The following is a 23,843-nucleotide window of genomic DNA, read 5'->3' on the forward strand; positions in this document are numbered from 1 at the left end:
ATATTTTTTAATTTAACGCGATAAATCCTCTTATTTTTCGGAGAATTCCCCGCCAAGCCATTATCCAAACATTAGTTAACGCACTTCGCGCCCGATTGTACACATATATTCTTCAAAACAACCATGACTGGACTACCAAAGTAAGTCAGATGCTGACTCCACTCCTTCAACACAAAAACAACACACAATACTGACAAAGAGTAAATACTTGGCAGAGTTAGCATCAAATTGTACCTTCAAACAGATTTCTGTCACTGTCTGTCTTACTCCAAGCCTTTAATTGAATTCGGCGCAACATTGATGACAGTAAGAGCTTAGAAATATAGAATATTACTTCTTCTTTGTTTTTTTAAGGAGTAGACTAAATAGTATAATACTTAATTCTTTATTTCCACTCAGTAAATTGACATTCATTTAGCTACGAAAAGAGATAGTTAGGCACTATCTCCTATATAAAGAAAAGAAAAGAAAGAGACACGATCCCTACTAGGGCTTGCGTCTCGTTCTTTCTCTTTCTTTAGCGTTATGAAAAATATACTTTTTATTTATCAGAACAATCTGGTTAAATAATAATACGTATTTATTATAACCAAAATGTGATTAAAATGCATAAGTTTATGTTTATGTTAATGATATTTCGTTTAGAAATTTTCAACTGACGTATATAGATTGACCATATTAAATATCTACATTACTGCTTCATTCATATAGAATGCATTAACCTCTTTTACTTGTTCGTATAATACAGCGCAGAGATCGTAGTATAATACAAAGAATGCCATTAGCCTTATGCCAATGTCAATTTATTTACAGTGGAAAGGAAAAGGTGGTGGGTGTGTTGCTTTGGTTTATGTTTTAGTTCCGTATGATTTATTGTATTAAAGCGTAGTGTTAGTGGTAGTATTGATTTTTTTATAAATTAAATAAACGTTTTTAGTGTAAATTAATTATTAAACCGTCTTTAATAGTGTATATTTACGACACATTAATATTATTTCTTAAATTTGTTTTGGAATATTTACGTCGATTGTTTTCGTTTGTGATGTGTATTATAAATAACGAATTAAGATAACGAGTTATAGTGTTAAAATTTGCAAATAATTAAAATAATGATTAATAATGAGGCCATTTACGAGGAATCAGTTAAACAAGGTTCCTTGAAAAATGGATGGAATTAATAAACGCAGTTCGATTTTTGAATCTTTGCAATGTCGACTCCGTGCCAAAAAGGCGGGATGCGCCTCAGCGAAGCCCTAGATAACATACAACTAGCGTACAATCCGATTACGAAACAACTACATTTCGTGAGTCCTAAGGTCGAAAGCCCAGTAGAGGACACTTCGGACGACATTGATAAATTATCAAAGAAGAGCAGTTTCAGTGACGAAGGGAATTTTTCTATTTCAACCTGTGAAAAGAGTGACACTAGTGATTCGCCAAAGAGTACTCTACAATGGGGCGGCAGTGTGAATGGCCATCAGCGCGGCAAGGATGGAGGATCTTTCTCCAGCACCGTCTCGAGTCTGTCAGAGTGTTCCATAGGATCCAGTGCATCAAAGGAAGATGATCTTGCCGAAGTTAATACTGTTCAAGAACATACAAAATTAAAGAAGAAAGGTCTCTCTGGATTCTTTAGCAGGTTAGTAAAGTTAAACATTGAATATAATCTTTTTATAAGTGATCTGGTAAATAATATAAATTAACTTTTACACTGGACATATCTCATTAATGTGTTATATGTTCTTTTTGAATGCAAAAACTGTGATAATTATAATAATAATTCATAATTAACATGATTAAAATAATACTTTGTACTGATAAAAATAATTATATAAACCATTTAATAAGTCAAAACAGCATTAATAGAAAGTTTGTCATAGAATTATTTTGTATCTGCGTAATAAATGTCTCGGAATTTTTAAATTTTACGCATATATTAACTAGCCTTTCTATTTTATATAATGCTGCATACATTACTATAAATTAGAAAAATATATATCTAAATAAAATGTATACTCGATTTTAATATGCCAACAATTTGTAAATAATTAATTATTCGTAAATGGTATTATGTCCTGTTTTTTACTTAAGCAGTGGTTATAACTAAAGTCATGTATAAAGAATAGAATTATTAACATTTATAGAATAGTCAACAATTTTTGTCTATTAAAATTGTTTTAATCTTTAATTTACATGAGAAAATAACTAATTTTTGGGTGCAATCGAGTGAGCATAATAATTATTCATAATTAATCTAAGTTAGTTATAACATATCCAGCCTAGTTCTGTTTTATTTCATATCAATCATTATATATCTTATAAGGATCAGGTTAAGGGATCATATATAAACGCAATTCAAAAAATATATTTATTGTAAATATTAAATATAATTTATACAAGTGTAAAAAATATATTTGGAATGTAAATTATTTTATATGAGTTATATAAAAGTATAATACTAATTCCTACCAAAATTCTGTTCTTGAATTCCGACTAAGTCACAACTCAATTGAAATAGTTTTTCTTGGTGCTTTTCATTCTTAGAGAATCTGTTACTAAAACCTTCTTTACAATTGCTGATGTATAAACCACCTTTGGCTAAAATGTCTTTGTTAAAACATGCATAGAGAATCGAAACGGCCCCTTTTTCTGGAGTCTTAAACAACATTCTTCGGAGCCAGGGTAAAGAAGAAAAATTAGTTTTTTCAAATAAGTCCGTATCAACAATTCCGGGATGGACAGAGTAACATTTCACTGGACAATCTTTGTCTTCCAAAAGCTTGTTAATATGTCTTGCCGTCATTAGCTGTAACAAAATAAAATATAAAATAGATATTTCAATCTTAATATTAGGTACTGATTAATTACTTCAAAGTATTGAATATATTACCTGCGCTAGTTTTGATTGAGCATAGGCTGCCGTTGTGTCATAATGTTCCTTCATATTAATATCATCAAAATATATTTTCCCTGGGAAATGGGCACAGGATGATACATTAACGACTCTGGATGGCTCCTCCATTCTCCCACTGCGTTTAAGCGCTGGCAACAATAAATGTGTCAAATAAAAATGACTCAAATGATTCACAGCCAGTTGCGTTTCAAAACCATCTTTGGTTAGTTTATAATCCCCAAACATAATGCCAGCATTGTTTACTAATAGGTGTATTTCTGGAAATTCCTTGAGTACACTATCAGCGAACTTCTTAACTGATTCCAAAGACAATAGATCCAATGGAAATGCTCGAATTCTCTTTCCGTTTTCCATTGTTTCAATGAATTTTTCAACAGAATTTGGATTTCGAACACCCATTATAACGGTCATGTTTGCCTTCAGAAGTCCACGTACGACTTCCGTGCCTATTCCGCGAGCGCCGCCCGTTATCACAGCTATTTTGTTTGACGCGTCGGGCAACTCTATTTTATTTATCCATACACTCACCCAGTCGTCTATCAAGCCTCCTGCGCCGGCTCCTTGCATGTCAATCGTGTATCTCAATTCACTCAGTATATGTTTGATCGGCTTATGTCTGTTGATGTACCAGTAAATTGCTGACGCAATTGTTATTGTTATGGCCGCTGACGTTATCAAGAGGGACATTTTCGAGGTTATATTTTGCGTTCGAAACACAACTTGTGCACCGGCGTCTGGCTTTCACTCGAATGAAATCCTCTACGCTTTCTCTCGCTTCTCTGTTAGTATTCAATGTACCGTTAGCCCGATCTGTATACGGTGATGAATATATTAACTGTTTATGTTAGAAAAACAGTGTATTATAGCAAAAAAATATCGTCTTTTGCCGTCTGTATGTCGTGTGTGGTAATTACATCTAATAGTTTCTTCTCTGAGTAAATAATAATAACAATTCATAACATTCCGTTTACTACGGAGGTCGGAATGTTACTGGTTGTCTTTTGTGCGACTCGTTAGCGAATTCAAATGTATCGCATGCGCGCTACGTCATTTAGCATTGTCCGTCTATGCGTTTCCAATATAGGCGTAACCATTTTGATTTATCGTTTAAATTATGCATATAAAATTATTTTAATGTTGAAACGCTATTTACGTTATCAGTATTTAATATACCTACTAAAGCGTCTATTAATACTTAACTGATGTCTGATTAGATTTTGAGGCCAACATTTAAAACGTTCAAACTTGTCTTTGTTTATAAACAGAATTAGTTGAATCGGAGTAAAATCATTTCGAAAACAAAATATTCATTTTTTAATCTAAACGTAGATATATCTATATATAATAGAGCTTATCACAATGTCTCTACTACTCACATGTCGCGTGACGTAAGAGGAAACGAGATAAATATACTAGTACTACGTAACGGTTTCTAACTTATATTTTCGAAGTGGATAGATGAGTTCAATCCTCTGGCATCGAGGCACTTAATTAAGGGTCTTTGATCTGTTACCTTACCGGTGGCGCGTGACGATTGAGCTAAGATTAACCTGATTACAACAAGAGGGAAAGAGATGGAATGTTATACAAAATACTTATGTAAATTGTAAAGAAAAAACAGTGCGACAGATTGATTTGAGATTTACTTATAAAATCTAACTTATCAGTACAGATATCTTTAAAGGGTAATACAATTACTGAGTGTTGCTTTCGTTAAAATTAAGAGATTATTGATTATTTCGTTATGTGTTTACATACTAAAATAGTTAACCTACCAAATATATAGTAGAAAGCTTCATTTTATTTTAAGGGTTGCCATAAACATTGTTATAAATTAAATAAATGAGATAATTTATTTGAAAAAAAAATAAAGACTTACAATATCATCTAAGTAATTATTATTCTTTTTTTACCTGCGGCATCATTACAATATAACAATGGCGCATATTTTAAAGTACTGGTCGCGATGAAAAAAGACGTAAAGGTTTTTTATAACAAACCAAGCCACCCTAAAAATCAGGACGCTTTCTGGGAAATCAGATTAAATGACGAAATTATACTTTTATATCAGAATAAATTCCTCATCGTTTTAAACTCGGAGAGACTCGGTTCTTATTTTGTGATGAAGTTAAAAATCAAAATATTCTTTATTCAAGAATTTGTATCTTTATTTGAATCATGTCATGTCATATCGTCATGTGACGGTGTTGAATTCAATGTAAAGCTACCACCACCGGTTCGAAAAGTAGTTTTTACCGAGAAGAACCGACAAGAAACTCAGTAATACTTTTCCACCATTCCAATCAAGCGATGTCAATAAAGTGCATTTAAATTTATTTACATCCTGCCTAGAGATTAATAAATACTACGTCCACACTTTTTTATAATTTATAATCCTGTATTGAGTAATATGCTTTATTTATCAATGTTTTTTTTTTTTTAATATGAGCTTAAACTTTTTAAATAAGCCAAGTTAAAAATAACTATGGACTCTTATTATAGTAACGAATACCGTACCAAAAAAGGATGTTTTAACTTGGCGAAGTCGGAAACTGGGTGTTATTAGTTGATCGTTACTCCTTGTATACAATGATTGTAACCGTTTTACAATTTCAGTATTTGAAGTTAAATTTATTTAAATCAAAGTGTGATACATTTTCTTTCGTCAATTTTCCGAAAAATTCCATGTGTTATGGTAATTGATACGATATTACGTAGCTATGTGATGTTGTTTGATATGTTGATAACTTATCTGTCAATTATCGTTGTTTCCAGCTATAAAAGTACGTAATATTAAATATATTAACTATGAATTGTATCATTTAAGCTATCTGTAATTTTGCTTTGTTACCAAAACACATTATCGAGTCAATAACGATAAACGATATTTGAATAATTTATTTTAAGTGCATTGTTTTGCACTGGAAGTGATTGACTTTATTTATTACGTATGGATAGATACGGATACCTACTAAGTAGACTTCTCAGGATTTATAGAGAAAAATATTCTAAATCATCTATCTATAAACTTTTTAATGTAAATTAATGTTTCCTTTACTTATTTCTAAGAACCAATACATAGCTAACTTACCATGCCAACGTGTTATAGTTTCGTAAAACGAGTAAATTTTCGTGTCGACACCACACATGTACTTATATGAAGCTTGATACTGTGCTCAAAATTGGTAGTGCAGCTGCCTGTCGGCTGCAGTTTGAAGAACTCTCTTCTAAATTTATTCAATAAGTACTATAGCTAATACTACAAAGATTAACGGTTTTTCAGAATTCATGACACTACTAATCTGATATCACAAAATTTTCCTTTCATGCTGGCATATTATTTCAAGGTAGATAGGCAGTGCCGGATTAAGCAAGCGCGGAGCCCGTAGCAAATTCTTTCGAAGAGCCCTCGATCTGCTATGGGTTCTTCAGTATAAGTGGTGAACAAGCAATTATATATACGTTCCATTATTGTGGGTAAACTATATTAGATTACTATAGGCCCTGCTAGGCTCTGACAAGAATAAAAAGCCAAAGTTAAGATTGCCTGACAATTTAGAATAATTTTAGGTTTAAATATGCGGGCCCCCTTTCGCCCGGGGCCCGTAGCAACTGCTACTCTTGCTGCGTAGTTAATCCAGAACTACAGATAGGGCAATAATGGAGAAAAATATGTTTTTGGTACTTTATAACAAACGCTTCCCTTAAACTTTCTGAACTAGAATATAATTTTGTTTATCATATTTTATTGTATCAGTGTAAGGTACAGATATATCTGTCTTGTTTTTCCATATGTTTTCAAGTCCATATTGTACTTCAAATATGTGAATTACATGCTGTTTATAAGGATTAAGTGTTTTGCAAGATATAATAAAGCATGCCTCAATAGTGTTGTAAACACCAACTTCATACTCAATGGCTTAACGTTGAAATATTAAGCAATTTCTCCTTTTATCGCTCAGTGAAATCAGCATTAAATTAATTTCACATTTAATAAATATTGCAAAGGTACTTAGATTGTATTTTCACTTTGTTTGTTCTTGCGGTTTACAATAATCGCATAGGAGATCTATTCTGTATAAAAGGAATACTCACGGCAGAACACGATCGTGAAATGTCAGAAATGAGAAGCGACATTGACTAGAATAATTCAAATTTATGAGGACCACGGACATCGTCATAAGACATAAGTTTTTAACATTTTTTGAAGTGATATACAAAGAGAGTTCTTACAAAATAGCACTGCTGAATGTAAATAAAAATAAACCTAACGTGTACCAGTTTCTCCGAACAATGTGCTATAAAATTGAAGCCGACACGAGCATACGGAACGTAGAACGGCCGGTACCCAAACCTGATACTTCGAAAACCTGTTCACGAAGGCAACGCTACCCGACTGACACTACATCGACCCCTTCTCTGTGAGTTGGTCTTCAGCGTTTATTCAGACGTCGTTTATCCATTGCAGGTTTATTATGAAAATGTTACTCTTTTACTCATTGTTGACAGGCCTTGAGTGTGAAACATGAGGATGTTGCCATAACAACAAAGATTTTCGATGTAAGTTTCGGACAAAGGTTGAATAGAGGATTTCACGGATGGAGAAAAATTTAAATTGGAAAAAATATTTGAAGGCTTCATCCACATACCTTGATGTTTTTGTTGATGACGATTTTTTGTATCATAATTAATATGGAACAGAATGCGTCTGAGTACTCAAGAAAATAACATTTGGCAGATGTTATAGCTCGTTTTGTTTTGATATGAAATGAAAAATGAAATGACCCCGAACGAGTTTTGAGTAAGTTATTAAATAAATTTCCAGTGAAGTTTTTATTTAGTAAAAGTAATAAACTTTATTTAGCGACCGTGGTTCTAATATATAAAGAAATCTGGATTATCTTGAAATAAGTGTACCAATTTATATCTTTGGTCTAATGATTAGTTTATAAAGCTAAAGATGCCGTCATTCTTGGTTCAATCCTCCAATAACATGTTGTTGAATTCCACTGTCAAGTAGTTCTCAATCAGTAAATGTAGCTTCTATATTAAATAAATAGATTTATATTTGAATTGTATTTGTTATTACACACAAACAAAATACGTTATTATTACAATCCTCACAACGTAATGTTTCAGACAGCCTGTCACCTGACGCGCTTAAACCTGTAGAGAGGATCGTATAACTTATATAAGTATAGCTATAATACTGATCATGATGAATACATGTTGATTAAACACTGTGACAAGTAAAGTAGGTCTAGCCTAATTAAAAATTTGATAATTCCTTATTTTAAATATTAGTCTATTTGGTACTTGTGAACTTATGAACCCGACCTCTATTAATAATTATAAATTACACAGTATTCAAAATTGATTGTGTTATCGATGTTTTTTACCGGTATAATCATTAAAATTTTAGTCGATCTTTGAAACTACAATTAATATGCGAAGTGCTAATACGTTCTATATTATGTATCCTTAGCATTAACGCTCCTTCGCCTTGGAGACTAATAACAATGTCACCATGTCCATTAAGGCTTTGCAGCTGTTAATTGACCAAGGTTTCCTTTCCTTCTGTTTTAAATTCGCATGTTTTCAAATTTAAAACTTATTTAACGAAAGATGTTTTTGTGTTGTAATATTACAATTTTTTTTTTTAATTTACCACCAGTTGCAAATATGAAATCGAATCTGTTGACCAAAAACTGTCCGAATTAGATCTTGCAAAGAGTTTCATAAATTATACATTACGATGCAATCAATTTTGAATATCGAATAACTAAATATCACATAAATGACGGAAATACTGGTGATCAACGTTATTCTTATTACATATTAAGACTACATAACATACTAAATTGGGGTCAAATTAGTCAACAAGTTGATTGAAAGACAATATTTCGTTTGTCATTATTTTGTTTGTCAGTGAACGTCTCTGTCGTATACTATTTAAGAACACCGTCCTTGACTGTATAATCTGTTATCGTTGTATTCGTACCTATTTGTATTTTAGTGTAGTAATTAGTCCCATTGTAACTGGTAATGACTAATGCATGTTCTCGTACTTTGTGACTCCTTTGTTAATGATGTTTATTGTCAGCAGTCATCGATCCTGAACCGAGGATTACGTCAACGTTCTCTGCATAATAATCATAATGCGGATTTTTTATCTGAATCATTTTTCTTTTATGTTGGAAATTATATTATACCCATCAAAGACGTTCCGTTTTATTTCTAGACACACTTTAAAGTCTCTTATATAACGTGAGAAGAGTTCTCTTTGATGTCATGTGAAGTCTTTTTATATCAAAAATGCTTTCTTTGCTTTTTGCAGTTGCTCTCGGAGTTAGTTCTATAGATATAGATAATACTATAAATATTTGATTCCAGATTTGAAATATGTGTTGCAAGAGCAAGACACAAATTGATTGGACTGATGACATTTAGGATTTTATTTTTCCAATCGCTAAGTTAAATGGATCTCTTGATACTAATAAGAAACATGTAATTTCTGGCAACGTATGATAAGCTAAAAGCTTTTACTCACGATGCTATTAGCTAATAATAGCTGTGTCCAAATTGTCTATTGATCGACGATCATATTTACACAAGTCTTACACAGTAGTTTACATAGTTCTAAATCAGTAGATTTATGATCTATGTTCTCAGTACTAAAATTTATTTTGTTTTATTTAAGCGAATACGGTTTACATAATTTTCAAACTATTAGATGAGATGCATTATTCATTTCTTTATAATAGTTCGAATGGATTTTTTTTAAAATTGTACACTAATATATTATTACAGAGCTTTTAAATCGACAGTAGTTGCCGGACCAAGAAGGTGAAAGACAGGTGAATACGGATGGTTCAATTCATTTATCATTATGCCTTATCATGTTCCGTTACATCCGGAACCTGATAACGATAACACATCTTTTGATATGAAAAAAGGATTAAGGAGCCTTGGATAGTCTCTCAAATCACATTTATGTTTGTAATCTTGTCTCATAGATACTTTACTTTTGTACTATGTTACCACGAACCAGGTAGATACGATGAAGTCTGATTGAGAAGCATGTTAATCCTTCGATTGTGTCTGGAATCGATCAAGGAATTCGAATAGCTGACGTTAAACATTCTCGCCTTTATTTACAAATTCTTTCTCTCTTTCTGTCATCATTGATTTAACATTCGAAAGAAGGAGACAGCATCGTTTACTAATCACCCCCTAACATCGTTTACAAGTGAGGACGTTTAACCGTAACAAACATGTACTTTTATCGTTTATTTGATGTTAAACAGATACTCGTAAAAAAACTCAATAATTGGCTTTAGAGGCATTCTGAAGTTTAATTCTCGAGTATGGATTTTAAAATATCGTTGTTGACAATCGTTGTGGTAATGACCGTTAATTTATTCTTTGTCAGTCTTTACAGTTATTTGTACAACAGTAAATCGCTGATACATTTAACTGTTAAGACAATGCAGTGTTATTCTTATTAAAGCATTCTACTTTGACAACTAAGAATGATTTATATTAGTCATAAGTATAACGATCGTATTACGGCTTATATACCAATAGTGAATAATAAGCCTGAGTCATGGCACTTAAACTTCCATATAATGATGTTTTGATAACTGGTCACTCCTTTTGGGACATTTAGATACACCTACGTTTATTACGAGTGAATTAATAATATTTTATCATATGTTTCTTCTTATTTTATCCTGGTGTCGATTTTCTGGTATACAACATTTAAACTAAATATTACCGACCGAGCTAAATCATAACATGCTATCCTTTTTATCCTACACATGAAAGAGAGAGAGATACAATTTTTTTTGATAGTGTTCAATAATTTTAGACCTATTGTATTTAACAGAATCGTAACCATTGTTCTTGCTATAATTGCAAAGCTGACCGATTTCAATGCTCTTCCCAGTTCAACCAGCTCTACGTAAACCTACCTTGTTCCAAAAATATTTCACAATACTGAAAATAATCATCCATATGATATTTAAAAAGCTACGTTATGTTTAAAAAAAATATGTTTGTTTTAAAAAACAATTATTTTTGCGAGAAACAGAAAAATTACGTCGTAAGCCTAATAGGCAAAATTTCTTTATCAATTTTCATATCATTGGTTCCAAAGATCGTGTAGGTTGCGTCTTGGTTAAGAACAGTTTCTACTTCGTTTGTTTTTTTAATTAGTACTTGTGATTACGAAGCGTTTAATTATTCAAAATATTATGCATCGTAATCTGTCGTTCATACCAATTCTTATCGATTAGATATTGCGTAAATGATAAGTGGACGTTATTATGAAATCGTTAACCAATTTATCTTCAAGCAATTATGTGTCGAATGTTGTAGTATAAGAGAGTTTATTTTCGTTCGGCTTTCAACTTACAGACCGATTGTCGCATGTGAAGTCTTGTCTAACATCGTTTTTTAAGCTGTATTGTAATAGCAAAATGACGTAGAAAGCGCCGCAAATCGAGTTAAAGCACTTTTCGAATGTGATCTAAGTACTACAGTTTCTATAAAATTTGTTTGTATGGTTATTTTTGTAGTAGTAAAAACTCATCCAATAAGAATCCAATTTCTGCCTATTGTATTGTATATTTGACAACCAAATTCCATTACACGACCAATATTTACTTTTGAATGTATTATTTCTTTCATTTATTGATCTTAACAGAAATGCTGTGTGGTTCCGGCAGGATAGAGTCACCCCATCATAAATCGTAACTGCGGTAATAGTCGACTAAGATACTTATATTGCGTCCAACAATAGATCACGTAAGCGCCTGCTGATATATTTAATGAAAGGCTTTTTAGGTTAAATAGAAAAATACTCTAATGTAATATATTGTTCATAATGACTTTCAGGCTGATGAAATCCGAAATTTAGTTTACTGTAACAGGACCAAACGCGTCTTGCCTTTATAAAAATAACTTTAAAATAGGAATAATTAAAATAATTTTAGTATATAAACTATGTATGTAGTTATGATAATTTACACTGATGTTATTGGTTTCCAAGCCTTGTTAGTCCGAGCTTATTAATCACATAGATGGCAGCCCCAAGTAATGTAATTGGTCCACAATTCAAAGAATTATAATGACGTCATCACAACATTCCTATGAGAGAATCACTTGATTCCACGTTGTGATCGTGTTGGTTTTAGTAGTTACGTAACCTGTCCAGTCTCATAATTAGATTATAGTGCAATATCTTATCTAACCATTGATATGAAACCTTATAAATAAGCTAAATATTAATAGACACTACCAGTTAAAAAAAAAGAACTTTATAATTTTAAATGTCGATAAAATACTTGATTAATTACTTTGAGAACATTCCAATCGCGTGTAACTCCAAATTCTGGCTACAGTAATACTTTTATTTTCCGTTAGAGAAATTCTTATATTGATTACGTAATTGGAAATTTCACACAGCGAAAAAGCTTTTACAAGTTGTCTTAATCACGAAATCATCACGTTCAAAGATTCACGCTGCTCGACTACCATAATAACTCCCAATCAGCAACGTAACGAGAAATTAAAAATTTCGTCCAGTGAAAGTATTACGATGGATGTTTAAAATGTGTTCTTTCACGGAAGTTACGTTCGTAGTACATCTATGGAAAGTAAGTGAAGTAGTTGGGTAACATAAAACGTGCTCGGGACCATTAATATTTTGAATTCAGAACAAAAGAGAAATATTTTATTAAACATTGGAATATGATTGGTTGTTGGAAAGTACAATCCAGCGATGAACGAACGTTTTGATGATGATGGACACGATGAGAACAAAAGAGCGTTTATTAAACTATTTTTTTTTTAAAGTGAAATGTGTTTATTTGTCTTTTCCTTTCATTAATATATTTTGATAATTATAATTATATCTAGATAGATAAGTATAATTTCCATTGATAAAATTATGATATGATATTAAGTGCTGTAAAGGTAATTGCTAAACAAAGGTATAAATGCTGTAAATTAAACTACCATCATTTTGATCCAATAGTATATTCAATGGAAATTAAGTATTTTAAACGTTAAGTCTTCTTGAATACAAAATACCGAAACTTACAAATCTGCAGTAGATTTAAAATTCTGGGACAAAAGTATGAATAAACATTTTTAGCCGAGTTTAAAATTTCATTTGATCTTAACCACTCACAAAACAAGATTTTATGGCGCATCTATTTGCGGACGAGAATTTAAAGCGTAAAGTTTATTTAACAGCACTGAAGTCTAATATCCGTAGCAAATAAATTTTTAATATGCCATAAAACGGACATATTTAAGGATTTCGGATGGCGTTAAATATCAAAGTTTTTATTTTTATAAAGATGGAGTGAGATGCAAGATAAAACAAAGGTTATACTGCTACCGGGCTTGATGGTCTGTATCGTTTGCTCGCCCGTTATTCTACCGTCACGCGTCTATGGTTTATGTTTTATTTGCATAAAAAGTAGGTACATACATATCTATAGTCCCTACATTATTACGTGAAATAACAAATGAGGGAAATTTTAATGCTCATCTTGCTTGAAAACAAAACTTGAGTAACTAATTCCTTTGGCATGCAAGCTTTAATTCTATTTCTTTACTATTGGAGGACATATAATAATATACATTTAATATAATAAATGTGCCCGCAGCTTCGTATGGAATTCAGTTCTTGACTATATTAGTGGTATAATACATACATCTTCTGGCTTTATATGCGAATACCATTATTATTACTGAATTGAAAGCAATTTTAGACAATTTTTATACATGTTTCAAACACGAACATTTATTCAGAAATACATCAGAATTGTATAAATTAAAATGTTTATTATTTGCTTTACGCGAACTGTTCTATTTACTAAATCTACTTATTTATTTAAAAGGAAAATTATAATTAAGAAACAGTGAAAGAGTTTTTTTCCGAACAATTTTATGGGAAATGTACTCGTCTGTTTATATTTAGAATAATAATTAGAAGAATAATAATTATAAAGTATTTTTATTACAAATAATGTTCTACTAATTTTAAGCTCAGCGTCGAAAGATAACATAGAGAGGAAACCTGCACGAGTTGAAGGAATGTCTGCGAAATGTCATATACCAAGGTTAAAAGCTGAACTAAAAACCTTCTCAAAAGGAGATGTCCTTAGCCCAGCGGTGGGATAATTAAAATATGTTATTCTCATACTAAACAGCGAAAAAATGGAGACTTACTTGAGTTTTAACCTTAATATTTATGATTTCCTTATATCCAATTCCCACGTCATTAACGACACGATCTCAATACCAAGCCATATTATGACAAATGGCGACGTTTTGCGGTTAAGACTTTTATGTCATTTTTATTCTCAATTGGTGATAATAATTATCTAAACTTATGCAATTGTGTGCTATTTAATAAGTGTGAAAATAATGGATTAAATCATGCACTCGGTTATTAAATGATTACTTACTTTTAAGCTCCAATTTCACTGGCATACTTCTGCCAAAAAGCAATACTCTGTACTGTCGTGTTCTGGTTAGGAAGGAGAGTGGCTCAGTAAAATTATAGCAACAAGGACAAACATCTTATTTCCCAAGGTTAGTCGTGCATGGGCGATGTAAGTAGGAAATGAATTAACTTCAGCGTCTATCGGCGGTTGTGTTCACTTACCATCTGGTGGCCCATTTGCTGGTCCAAAAACCTATATGGCATTAGTTTAATACTTTTTAAATGGTAGGTATCGTATCGGTAGCAAAAGTAGAACAAATAATATATTAAATGAGCTTATTATTTAGGCATTGTGAGGAATGGTTCATTTATTATCAGGAGACAATTTCTTGCCTTTCAATAATGATATATTCAACGTTTATAATATACGTGTCGTTGGTAAGCTATCTACGTTGTTTAATTAGCCTTTCAATCAACAGACTATTATAATATCACGCTACGATCACAGGAGCAGTTCTGTATTAAAGTACAATGTTCAATCTCACTATGAATTACAGATTCCTCTACTTGATTACATTTATCTTTCGGTCTGAAAGAGAAACCTCTTAAACGTTCTCATTTAAAACAATCAACCTATATTTCATTCTTGTATTAGGTATATCGTATTGTCTGATTTCCAAACGCTCTGCGAAGCGTGACCTGGAAACAGGTGACGAAGCGACCGTCACATTGTTTCTGTTAAGTCAGATGGAAAATTAATAGGATGCAAGGAACGCTGACTTTGTTAAGAAATAAATAGAATATTACATCAACTTCGTTAGTTAAAGTATCTTGTTTATATAGTTCACTGTTTGTAAGAATACAGGACGAACGAAGTTTTATTGAAATGACTTGTGTTTTAAGATGTAATTTAATGAATGTATGGAATGTTGTATGGATTAAAAGAATGCTTAAAACTATGGCTTAGTTTAACTCATTCGTGGTTTAAACGTTTTATTCGATTTGAAACAAGTAGGTACATTGTAAATCGATACGAAACTTGTAAATGTGATCATGTAGCGTAATGTACGTAGTTTTGGTTTTAAAGAGTATTATATATGATAAACTAAACAAGTACACGATTCTAATTACATATAGTCGATAAATGCTTAAAATTAAAAAAGAATGTCTACATTTTTTTCTTGGCCTTTCTGTTAATTTAAATCTCATCATAAAAAATAAAATATTATCTTATACATCCGTGCGCGTCTTTTTGGTAAAAAGGGGTACAAAGTTATTGCTCCATTTATTAATACATATAGAGATTATTGTTTATACAATTATAAAACATTTGAAAATGATCCAATTCATAAAACATATTCCAGTTTGCCAATGAGAGGCGCAATTCTTTTAAACCGTCGCGACGGGCATAATATTTAAATAAAAAACGTGTGATCACAGTTTAAAATCATAAATAATATGCATCGTGAATGTTTAAACTTAAAAAAGCTAGCCATGAAAGGGGGACTATAAACGGTAATATAACCTGCTAATTATATTTTAAAATATTTTTTCAGTAATTGGATATGACAAAGGATTGAATAACAAAGGCATAGAGTAAAGAGTCGTTAGTCTGTGCGGCAGTAGGTGGTTAGTTACTCAGTAAATATCGAAACATCAGCCATATTTACTTTAACTTTTCAGACTAGTATAAAAATTATACTTGCAGTAAACTCGGCAAAGTTTGCTAATTATTATTTTTAGGTTCAGGATTTTGTTACCGTAGTTCTTGTAAACAATCAATAATCATTTTGATGTAAAATGAAAGCAATTGAATTAATTTCATTTTTAGATACAGAGTCTTAAAATATAAATCCAATACATCTTATTTCGCCCCCGGCTTCGCTTGCATTTTAGGGATTGATAGTCAGGTATAAAAAAGTAGCTAATATCTAGGAGTTAGCTCGCTTCATACCAATTTTTCTTTTAAATGTCCAGAGTTTAGTCCTTGAAAATGCAACGCACAGATAGAAAGTCAGAGTTACTGTCGCATTTATAATATAATTATAGATAAAAATACCCAAAAATGTTACGTATGAAAGAAATATAATAAAATAAAGTAATTACAAATTGTGATGCTTCATCTTTAATTTTAATAAGCAGGATGAGTGAGCTGCCGTGACTAAAAGTATGTCATTGACATACAATTATTTCATCTCTCTTTGATCTAGATTTTGGAATGAGATAATTCTGTCATCAGACTGTCTGAAGGCTGATGTCACGGATTGCTTTACCGCAACAGGACATAGAAAACCAATTCCACATATTTTCTGTTTTCCAAGTGTAAGCTATGCCTCCAATTACAGTGAAAAAGGCGATGTAGGTAAACTAATAACAATTTTATTGGTTCCCATAAAAGGTTGCCGAGGTCAGATGGCAATCGTTCTCATAAAAAACTCGTTACCATCTAAAGTCTTACTTGAAATTATTCCTTAAAGTTCAGCTTGGTAATTACGCCAAAATACAAAGATTATTTGATTGTTATAGACATGATAACAAAAGTTTCGACTAGTCTATTATAGTTCTAGAAAACATCAGCTAAAGAACAAAGCGGAACAAATCGATTTGTTTTATAAATAACCACAGGGTCATCGTTAAAGACCCCTATAATTCATTCGCTAGTGTACACCTTACAAAATATTTATTATGGGGCCATTACTTTTAAGGCCATCTAGATTTACAGAACAAAAACTACTACTTGATTTCAAATGAGATGATGTCTTATAAATAATTTCATCTGGATCATCTTATTGCATATAATTATTATATAGGCTAAAAGTTTTTAGTCAACGTTCACATGGTAGAAGTACCAGAAATAGCTAGTGGTGGTATGTGTATAAAAAGGATGGCAATGACGTTAGCGTCTACCACTACGTCATCTAGCATCGCTCAATCGACTGCAACACGATATGTTCAATATATAATTGATACGAAAGGTCCGATAACAGAAAGTCGGCTTACAAGGTCAGTTCAACATATTTATTTCGTTGAAGTGTTACTACTGGGCTTACGTCATCCTAAAAACAGAGTTCCTAACGGAAAATTTCACCTTTAAAAGCTAGTGTGTTAAACTTTTAACAAATCTAACCTCGACATTCTAGCGCGTTTCATAGCGCTAGCATGCACTCGAGTTTGTAGTATCCGCAGTGGGAAAAATTCTCCACTTATTGAGATTTCCAACTGGAAATACATATTCTAAAGAAAATCCAGCTTTATCGAATGGTTTAAATATATTTTTTTTATAAGAAAAGTAGGTCGTCGTTAATAGTAAAATTCAGGGATTAATATTTAAATGAATTCTTAGTCTTATTCATTAAAATGGTTCAATGTCAGATAGGGCTTTAAAGTACCTTGGCCCTTGAAGATAACCAAGGTAGTTTGATATCAGTAATACTGTTTACAATTCAAGTGCTACTCTATTTTGTCATAATTATATTATAAAAGAATTACTAATAATTATTCTGAATCACGGAATCTAGGTTACTTAAGATTGAGCGATTCAGAATATCGTTATCGTAACACACGGTGTGTTATGATATTTTGAAGTAATTCTTAAAACAAAGAAACTGTAGGCATTTTCTCTTGAAAAAATAGTTTTCTATATAATCTAAGACTTCTTTGGGATGTTTCTAATGAAATTGGATTATTAGCATTGTCATCAAAGTATCACAACAATATTATCTAATACACACTATAATATTCAATCTCATACTATATCTCATACATATGGAAATAGTGACAAAACTTGTAACACCCAAGTTGCTGACTAACTTAATTCATCCTTATTCAGCCGAAGTGTTAGCTTCTAAAATAAAAATCGGAAATTCCTTTAACATAACCAATAAAAAAAAAAAAAAACGATCTAAATTAAAAAAATGCGCATTACGCAATATAAGTGTATATGATAAAAATGCGTGTAGTTTGTATTTGTTTAGTTTCATGCAGGAAGTATTACAATTTAATTGTATTTAATTAACATACCCATCTAATTGAATTAGTGGAAACGATTAACTTCCGATTTTCTTACTTATTCTTCTTGATAGAGAATCTACATTCGGAAGCGATGGTAACTTTAAATTTATGTTCTGGTTCGTTGAAATTATCAGCAAAGAGTTTCATAATTTATTTTCTATTTGTCTTGATTGATGCTTTCAAATGGCGAAATGGGTTCAGAATACATGTCAGAAAGGAGTAAATGAAAATATGGTTTAAAATATATATGAATGAATGAGAAAAAAATCACATAGCCAATACAAATTAAATGGGATAGGAGTATTCGAATGAAGATGATAATGATAATGCTGTGTCTATGATGTTTACTTTACTACTAATATTGGCCAGCAGACTTACCAGACATTGTGTAGGTACACATATCCAAAAAAAACATACCAGACAAACTAAGGCGACCTAAACACGTCCTGAATGATAACGACGATAGAATCGCAGTATCCAACGAGAGACGAGACCGATTATGTGTTTGTCAAGGTCAATAGAAATACATGAATCAGAATAAAAAACTATAATTACATTATACTTATGCATTTGGCATGTGTTAGTGCATAAACTTTATATTTTACATACTTTCACATAACTACATCGTGCACGAGCCATTAACGTAAACATTATCTCACACAACGAAACATTTATATAGGTTAGTTGGTCTTTAATATAAACTATGTATGTATTTCTGTTTGAAGTTTCAACTCACTTTCAGAAAATTGAATATGATCGGTAATTATTATATTCAATTGTTTCAAATGTTTATTTTTTTCCTTTAATGTCATCGGAGATAGTTTAGTTAAATATAATGAATTGCTTTAGATTAAACCAGATTTCACCAGCTGGAGATATAGAACAGAAATACAGACGAAGACGACAAACTTATACTGTTAATACTCCAGTTCTTCAATGTCTGTGAATTATTCTTTTTAGTAAGTTTACAGTCAAACTAATTCGATTATTTTAACTGTAGGTAGTACTTTCGAAATAACATTCAGTAGCTTAGGATCAGAACTTTATACTCGATTAAGACTGCGTAATATGTAAAATTAAATTAGATTTATTCATTTCTGTATTTATTTATTCTGTATATATTTTTAAATCGATCTACTAGAGACAATCTCTCAAAGAGGTAAATGATTTTGTCAATGGGTGGTCTTATAAGTAAATTTATAGTGATTCTATTTAAATCACAATTGGTACGAGGTTAGCTCTTTGCCTTTTCAGTGTTTATGTCAGATAATTTATTGGTAATTTTATAATTTTTTACAATAGTATAAATTCAGTACAAGGAAATAGCATAACGTAAAATCATTAATATACATTATTATTTATAATGAAATGAATTATTTCGTCTCGCCTTATTGGTTATATTTTTTGACTCGTGTTGACCCAGAATAAATTAAATTGCTGAATTTGATATAACGAGTAAAATTTACTTATAACACAAGTAGAGCTAGTAGATGTGTAAATATATATTTTATGTAGTATATATTAATGCTTGTTTGTAAGCGTGTTCACTTCATAAATTACCTTAAACAGACAACATATCGATTTGATCAGCTGTAAATTATTATAATCAAGGCTGATTGAAACGGTAGAGAAAATACGGTCTTAATACATTTTGCAGTTTTATTTTCCGGTTACCAGACGGATATACAAAAATATACTAGATTATTAAAATTTTTGAAGTCTAAAGATTGTTAAGACTGTTCTTGTATAAATGCCATTAGGTATTACATATTTTCTCGTCGCTATACGTATGGTTTATTGGAATTTTGTGTTTACCGTTATTTCTTCATTCTTGAATATTTATGATCGTCATTATTGATCGTTTTGTTTTGCTGTAACCAAACAAGTTGAAAATTGCTATAAAAATAATAGGAACTTACTGATAAATAGTTCACCTTCGTCAAGTTTGCCTTGAATTACAAAAAAAAAAAAAATATAGCAGCTTTTAAAGAAATAAACTTTTGTCATATTTATGTTCAAGAAGATAGTTTAAAGATGACTCGAATTGTATAAATATATATTTTATCGCCACCTGTTCACCAGTCACATTCTCGTTTTGTATAAAGTAAAGCGTTTCTTTATATTCGTAGCTTGACAAAGTGTACATATTTGCTAATTGTTATTTAATCTGTTCTATTGTTGAGGAGCTCACGTACTTGCGTTACACTTGGAGATAATGTCTGCAGACGCATTGTGAGTTGGTTTTGTTTATTATTCATTTTGGCCTAAATTTTTCTATTCTTTCCATAATTATGAGTTACATGCGTATGGTTATATGCTATTTGCTAGATATTTAGTGTTGTCAATAAAAAACTGATAATTAAACGGTCTTAATCGAAGTAATGGATATGTTAATTTCCAATCATTATGTCTTAGATGTTATGCCTTAATTTAGAGTGTCTCACTTGCCCTTCAAACCTATCCTATTAGTTTATATAGCGGTTTGGCGGTCGAATAAAATTGATAAGAAAGTAGTATCTATCCAGACAAGCTTGCACATTATCTACAAATAGTAGAATTCAAGACTCTTATTCAACGTAACCGTAATATACGCGTATCTTCTAAATTATAAAGGTAAGAAGTTTATTATATATTCTTCGAAAACTGGTATTATTATTTCATCTACAGTTTCCTTTCAGATAGGTAAACTAATAAAAACGACGATTTATTCCGTGATATTTCCATTTCGGAGACAAGAGGCAGACCTTTTCCGAGCACGCTTTTGTAAGGACAAATGCTTGTGTTTATGTTCCATTTACGAAAGATGACTGAACGTGGGAGGTAGTTCACGATGTAAATAGGTCTCGGGCGCATGCGCGTGTTTCTAGTACTATTAATAACTGAAGTACCGTTTGATAAGTTCTACTATTAGATGATAATTGTTATTTGCTACTGTAGATACCGTAAATTGTTGAATATGATTATAAGTGTGTAAGGCAAAACTAATTAATTATTATTTATCGTGATTCTCTATCTTTAAATTATTTCTTAAGATTATTCAATGAATTAATTGTAATATCTGAACTGATCTAGCGAAAAACTGGTGAATAAATAATATGTTTTATATAAAATCAACGTAAATAAAAGAAATTGAAAATAAATCTTAAAGGAATGGAAATGTTAACCATTCGCAGACCTGTCATCCGCATCGTTCACGTTTTTTTGCGTCAGACCTTGCAGTTTCTCACGCTAAGTGTCGTCCCGAGATCGGCACCGGAGATTGGTACAACATTGCAAAACTAAATGTTGACATAACGGTTACTATTCTCGATGTAAACTTATCCTAAATTGGTAATCCGGTCGAAACTTAAATCAAGGATCCTGATGAAATGTAATTCCATCTTATTAATATTTGATTACTCAGTGTAATTCATACTTGGAAATTAATATCTTAAGAAAAATTAAGTAAATTCAAATTCCATTTTAAGGTTTTTCTTCCTTTAAACAACTACTGTTGTGTGAATTTATTTGAAAAATATAAAGTTTTTATAATAAGCTGTATGCTGTTGTCTTTGGAACTCGCGTTTTGAATATAATGATAAGCTGTTGAATTCACTAACAAAATATTTTTAATTATATAATAAAATTATATACGTGTTCATTTTAGTAATCTTCTTCCTGTCTTTGTATATTTTAAAATATCAATTTGTTTAATAATTGCGAATATTTTCTCACATTATGCATACAATATAGCAAAAACTTCCTGACAGATTATATCATAGTGTTATGTTACAATCCGTACAAATTTAACTTCCACTTTTACAAAAGTAATTTATCAATTCGTTATAGATTTTAGTATCTCCATCTGCCTTCACGCTTCATAAAATATGTCCAATACACAATCTATCTGATCACGATTCCGTTCTTTTGTTTATAAATATTACAATTTTATTGGCTACTTTTAATTCCGGGAGATTGTGCAATTGTATTGGCTTTAAATATTGGCCGTTTTTTTTACATAACAAAAGCTGCTCTAAAATATATTTTTTAATAAATGAGAATGGCAAATATGTAATTAATGAGATCTTGACTGCTGCTAATAATATTGATTGAGAATTCATTATGGCGTAAATGTTAACCCTGTTTTTGGTAATTCCTGTTAAAGTGACATTTGAAAATTTGATTGTTCAAAAAAACACCTAGAAGCTTCTGGCTACTCGGTATAACATTTAACAGCAGATAAACTGCAATGTTCAATGATCATCAGAAGGTCACGAACGTTTAATGGAATGTGATACCCAACAATAGAAGCGAGGCGTGGTTTGATTACGAAGTGCTCAATACGATCAGTTGTATCAATCACAATGAAATATCGTATGGCGCAGGCGTTTCGCCACGGGTTAAGGGTTGTGTGAGTTGAATTATAAGTTTCATAACAAGTTATCTTGCAAATTGTTTACGGTAAGGTATGCCATATGGACTATTGGTATTCTTTTGATTTCGTTTGATTTTTATATCTATGTTGTTTTGTTTCTTTGAGTTCTGTTTTAACAGGCTAGTTTTTTTATTGCCTGCCATTGCCAAGTCAGTAATTTATAAACATGTCGTGTGATGATTTTATATATGTATAACTTGTTTCCTCTTGCGGCTTCCGCGTCTGAGGGTTGGGGAGGGGAGAGAATTATTTCCTTTTCTGTACCCATCAGGGGTATCATGTATGTAAAATTTCAAGATAATCTACTGAATACTTAAAACATCAAAAGGTAACAACTAATTAATAAAACCAATTTTGAATTTATAATTTTAGTTCTGATTGAAGAAGAGTCTGACGATTGAACGATGATAACGATATGCAGATTACAGACTTGCCAGTACTTCTTGGTTAATTTTACCTTCTGAGTTAGCACATAAACTTAATTCTGTAATATAACTATTCAAAGGTACTTCTTTTTATTTCGAATTCTAACATCAGTCAACTTGCTCCAAGTTTATTATTAATAAAACCATATTCCATCCAATACAAAACTGATAACAATGTCCCCAACAATTACTCGTCAATAAGACTAAATTGGAAAAATCTTTACAATTACGGGGTCAGTTGTTCCCTGACCTCACATTATTGTTGCATGTCGCACGAGGTCACCTTCTAATGACGTAGTTTAGCTTCAACAATATATTTAAAGGAACGTGCTCGTAATGTGTTTAAGATGTAAGTCCTTCTAGTAGTTTTTCTTTTATATTTTGGACAATTTTATGCAGTTCACTCGTTGTATATACTGTGTTATGTGTAAAATAAACTATATGAAAGTGCTTGTTTACCAACTCTTTTGTTTGACTGTAATTTTAATCTCTGCATTCAAGTTTTAAATTTTAATATCACATTTAAAAAAATAGGGTTAGTGTTAGATAACTGGAAAAATGTTTTGTCCACTCCTTATTGTATTGATGTAGATTATCCATTATCAGATATAGATATTA

General features: G+C 31.2%; 2 protein-coding genes across 2 annotated transcripts in view; one reads left to right on the forward strand and one right to left on the reverse strand.

Moving 5' to 3' along the window:
* The first annotated feature begins 819 nt into the window (after nt 1–819).
* The window catches only part of LOC125069125 (TBC1 domain family member 12-like), a 43,789-nt gene continuing 20,765 nt past the window's right edge, over nt 820–23,843 (forward strand). Inside the window, exon 1 of the mRNA XM_047678501.1 lies at nt 820–1,639. Within this exon, the coding sequence (XP_047534457.1) occupies nt 1,209–1,639 (431 nt within the window). The 5' untranslated portion in view covers nt 820–1,208. The remainder of the gene's footprint in view (nt 1,640–23,843) is intronic.
* On the reverse strand, nt 2,420–3,893 carry LOC125069126 (retinol dehydrogenase 12-like). The gene is made up of 2 exons (XM_047678502.1): nt 2,891–3,893; nt 2,420–2,806 (listed from the first exon to the last, which is right to left on the reverse strand). Exons 1-2 carry the CDS (start codon nt 3,599–3,601, stop codon nt 2,459–2,461), a joined length of 1,059 nt encoding a protein of 352 aa, XP_047534458.1. The 5' UTR covers nt 3,602–3,893; the 3' UTR covers nt 2,420–2,458.

Source organism: Vanessa atalanta, chromosome 15, assembly GCF_905147765.1.
Source record: "Vanessa atalanta chromosome 15, ilVanAtal1.2, whole genome shotgun sequence".
Classification (NCBI taxonomy): domain Eukaryota; kingdom Metazoa; phylum Arthropoda; class Insecta; order Lepidoptera; family Nymphalidae; genus Vanessa; species Vanessa atalanta.

Bases quoted from the DNA above. Each gene is read 5' to 3' on its own strand.
- LOC125069126 (XM_047678502.1), bottom strand. From the start codon at position 3,601: ATGTCCCTCTTGATAACGTCAGCGGCCATAACAATAACAATTGCGTCA. The intron at 2,807-2,890 runs GTAATATATTCA...ATTTTGTTACAG, and splicing joins CTCAATCAAAACTAGCGCAG to CTAATGACGGCAAGACATAT.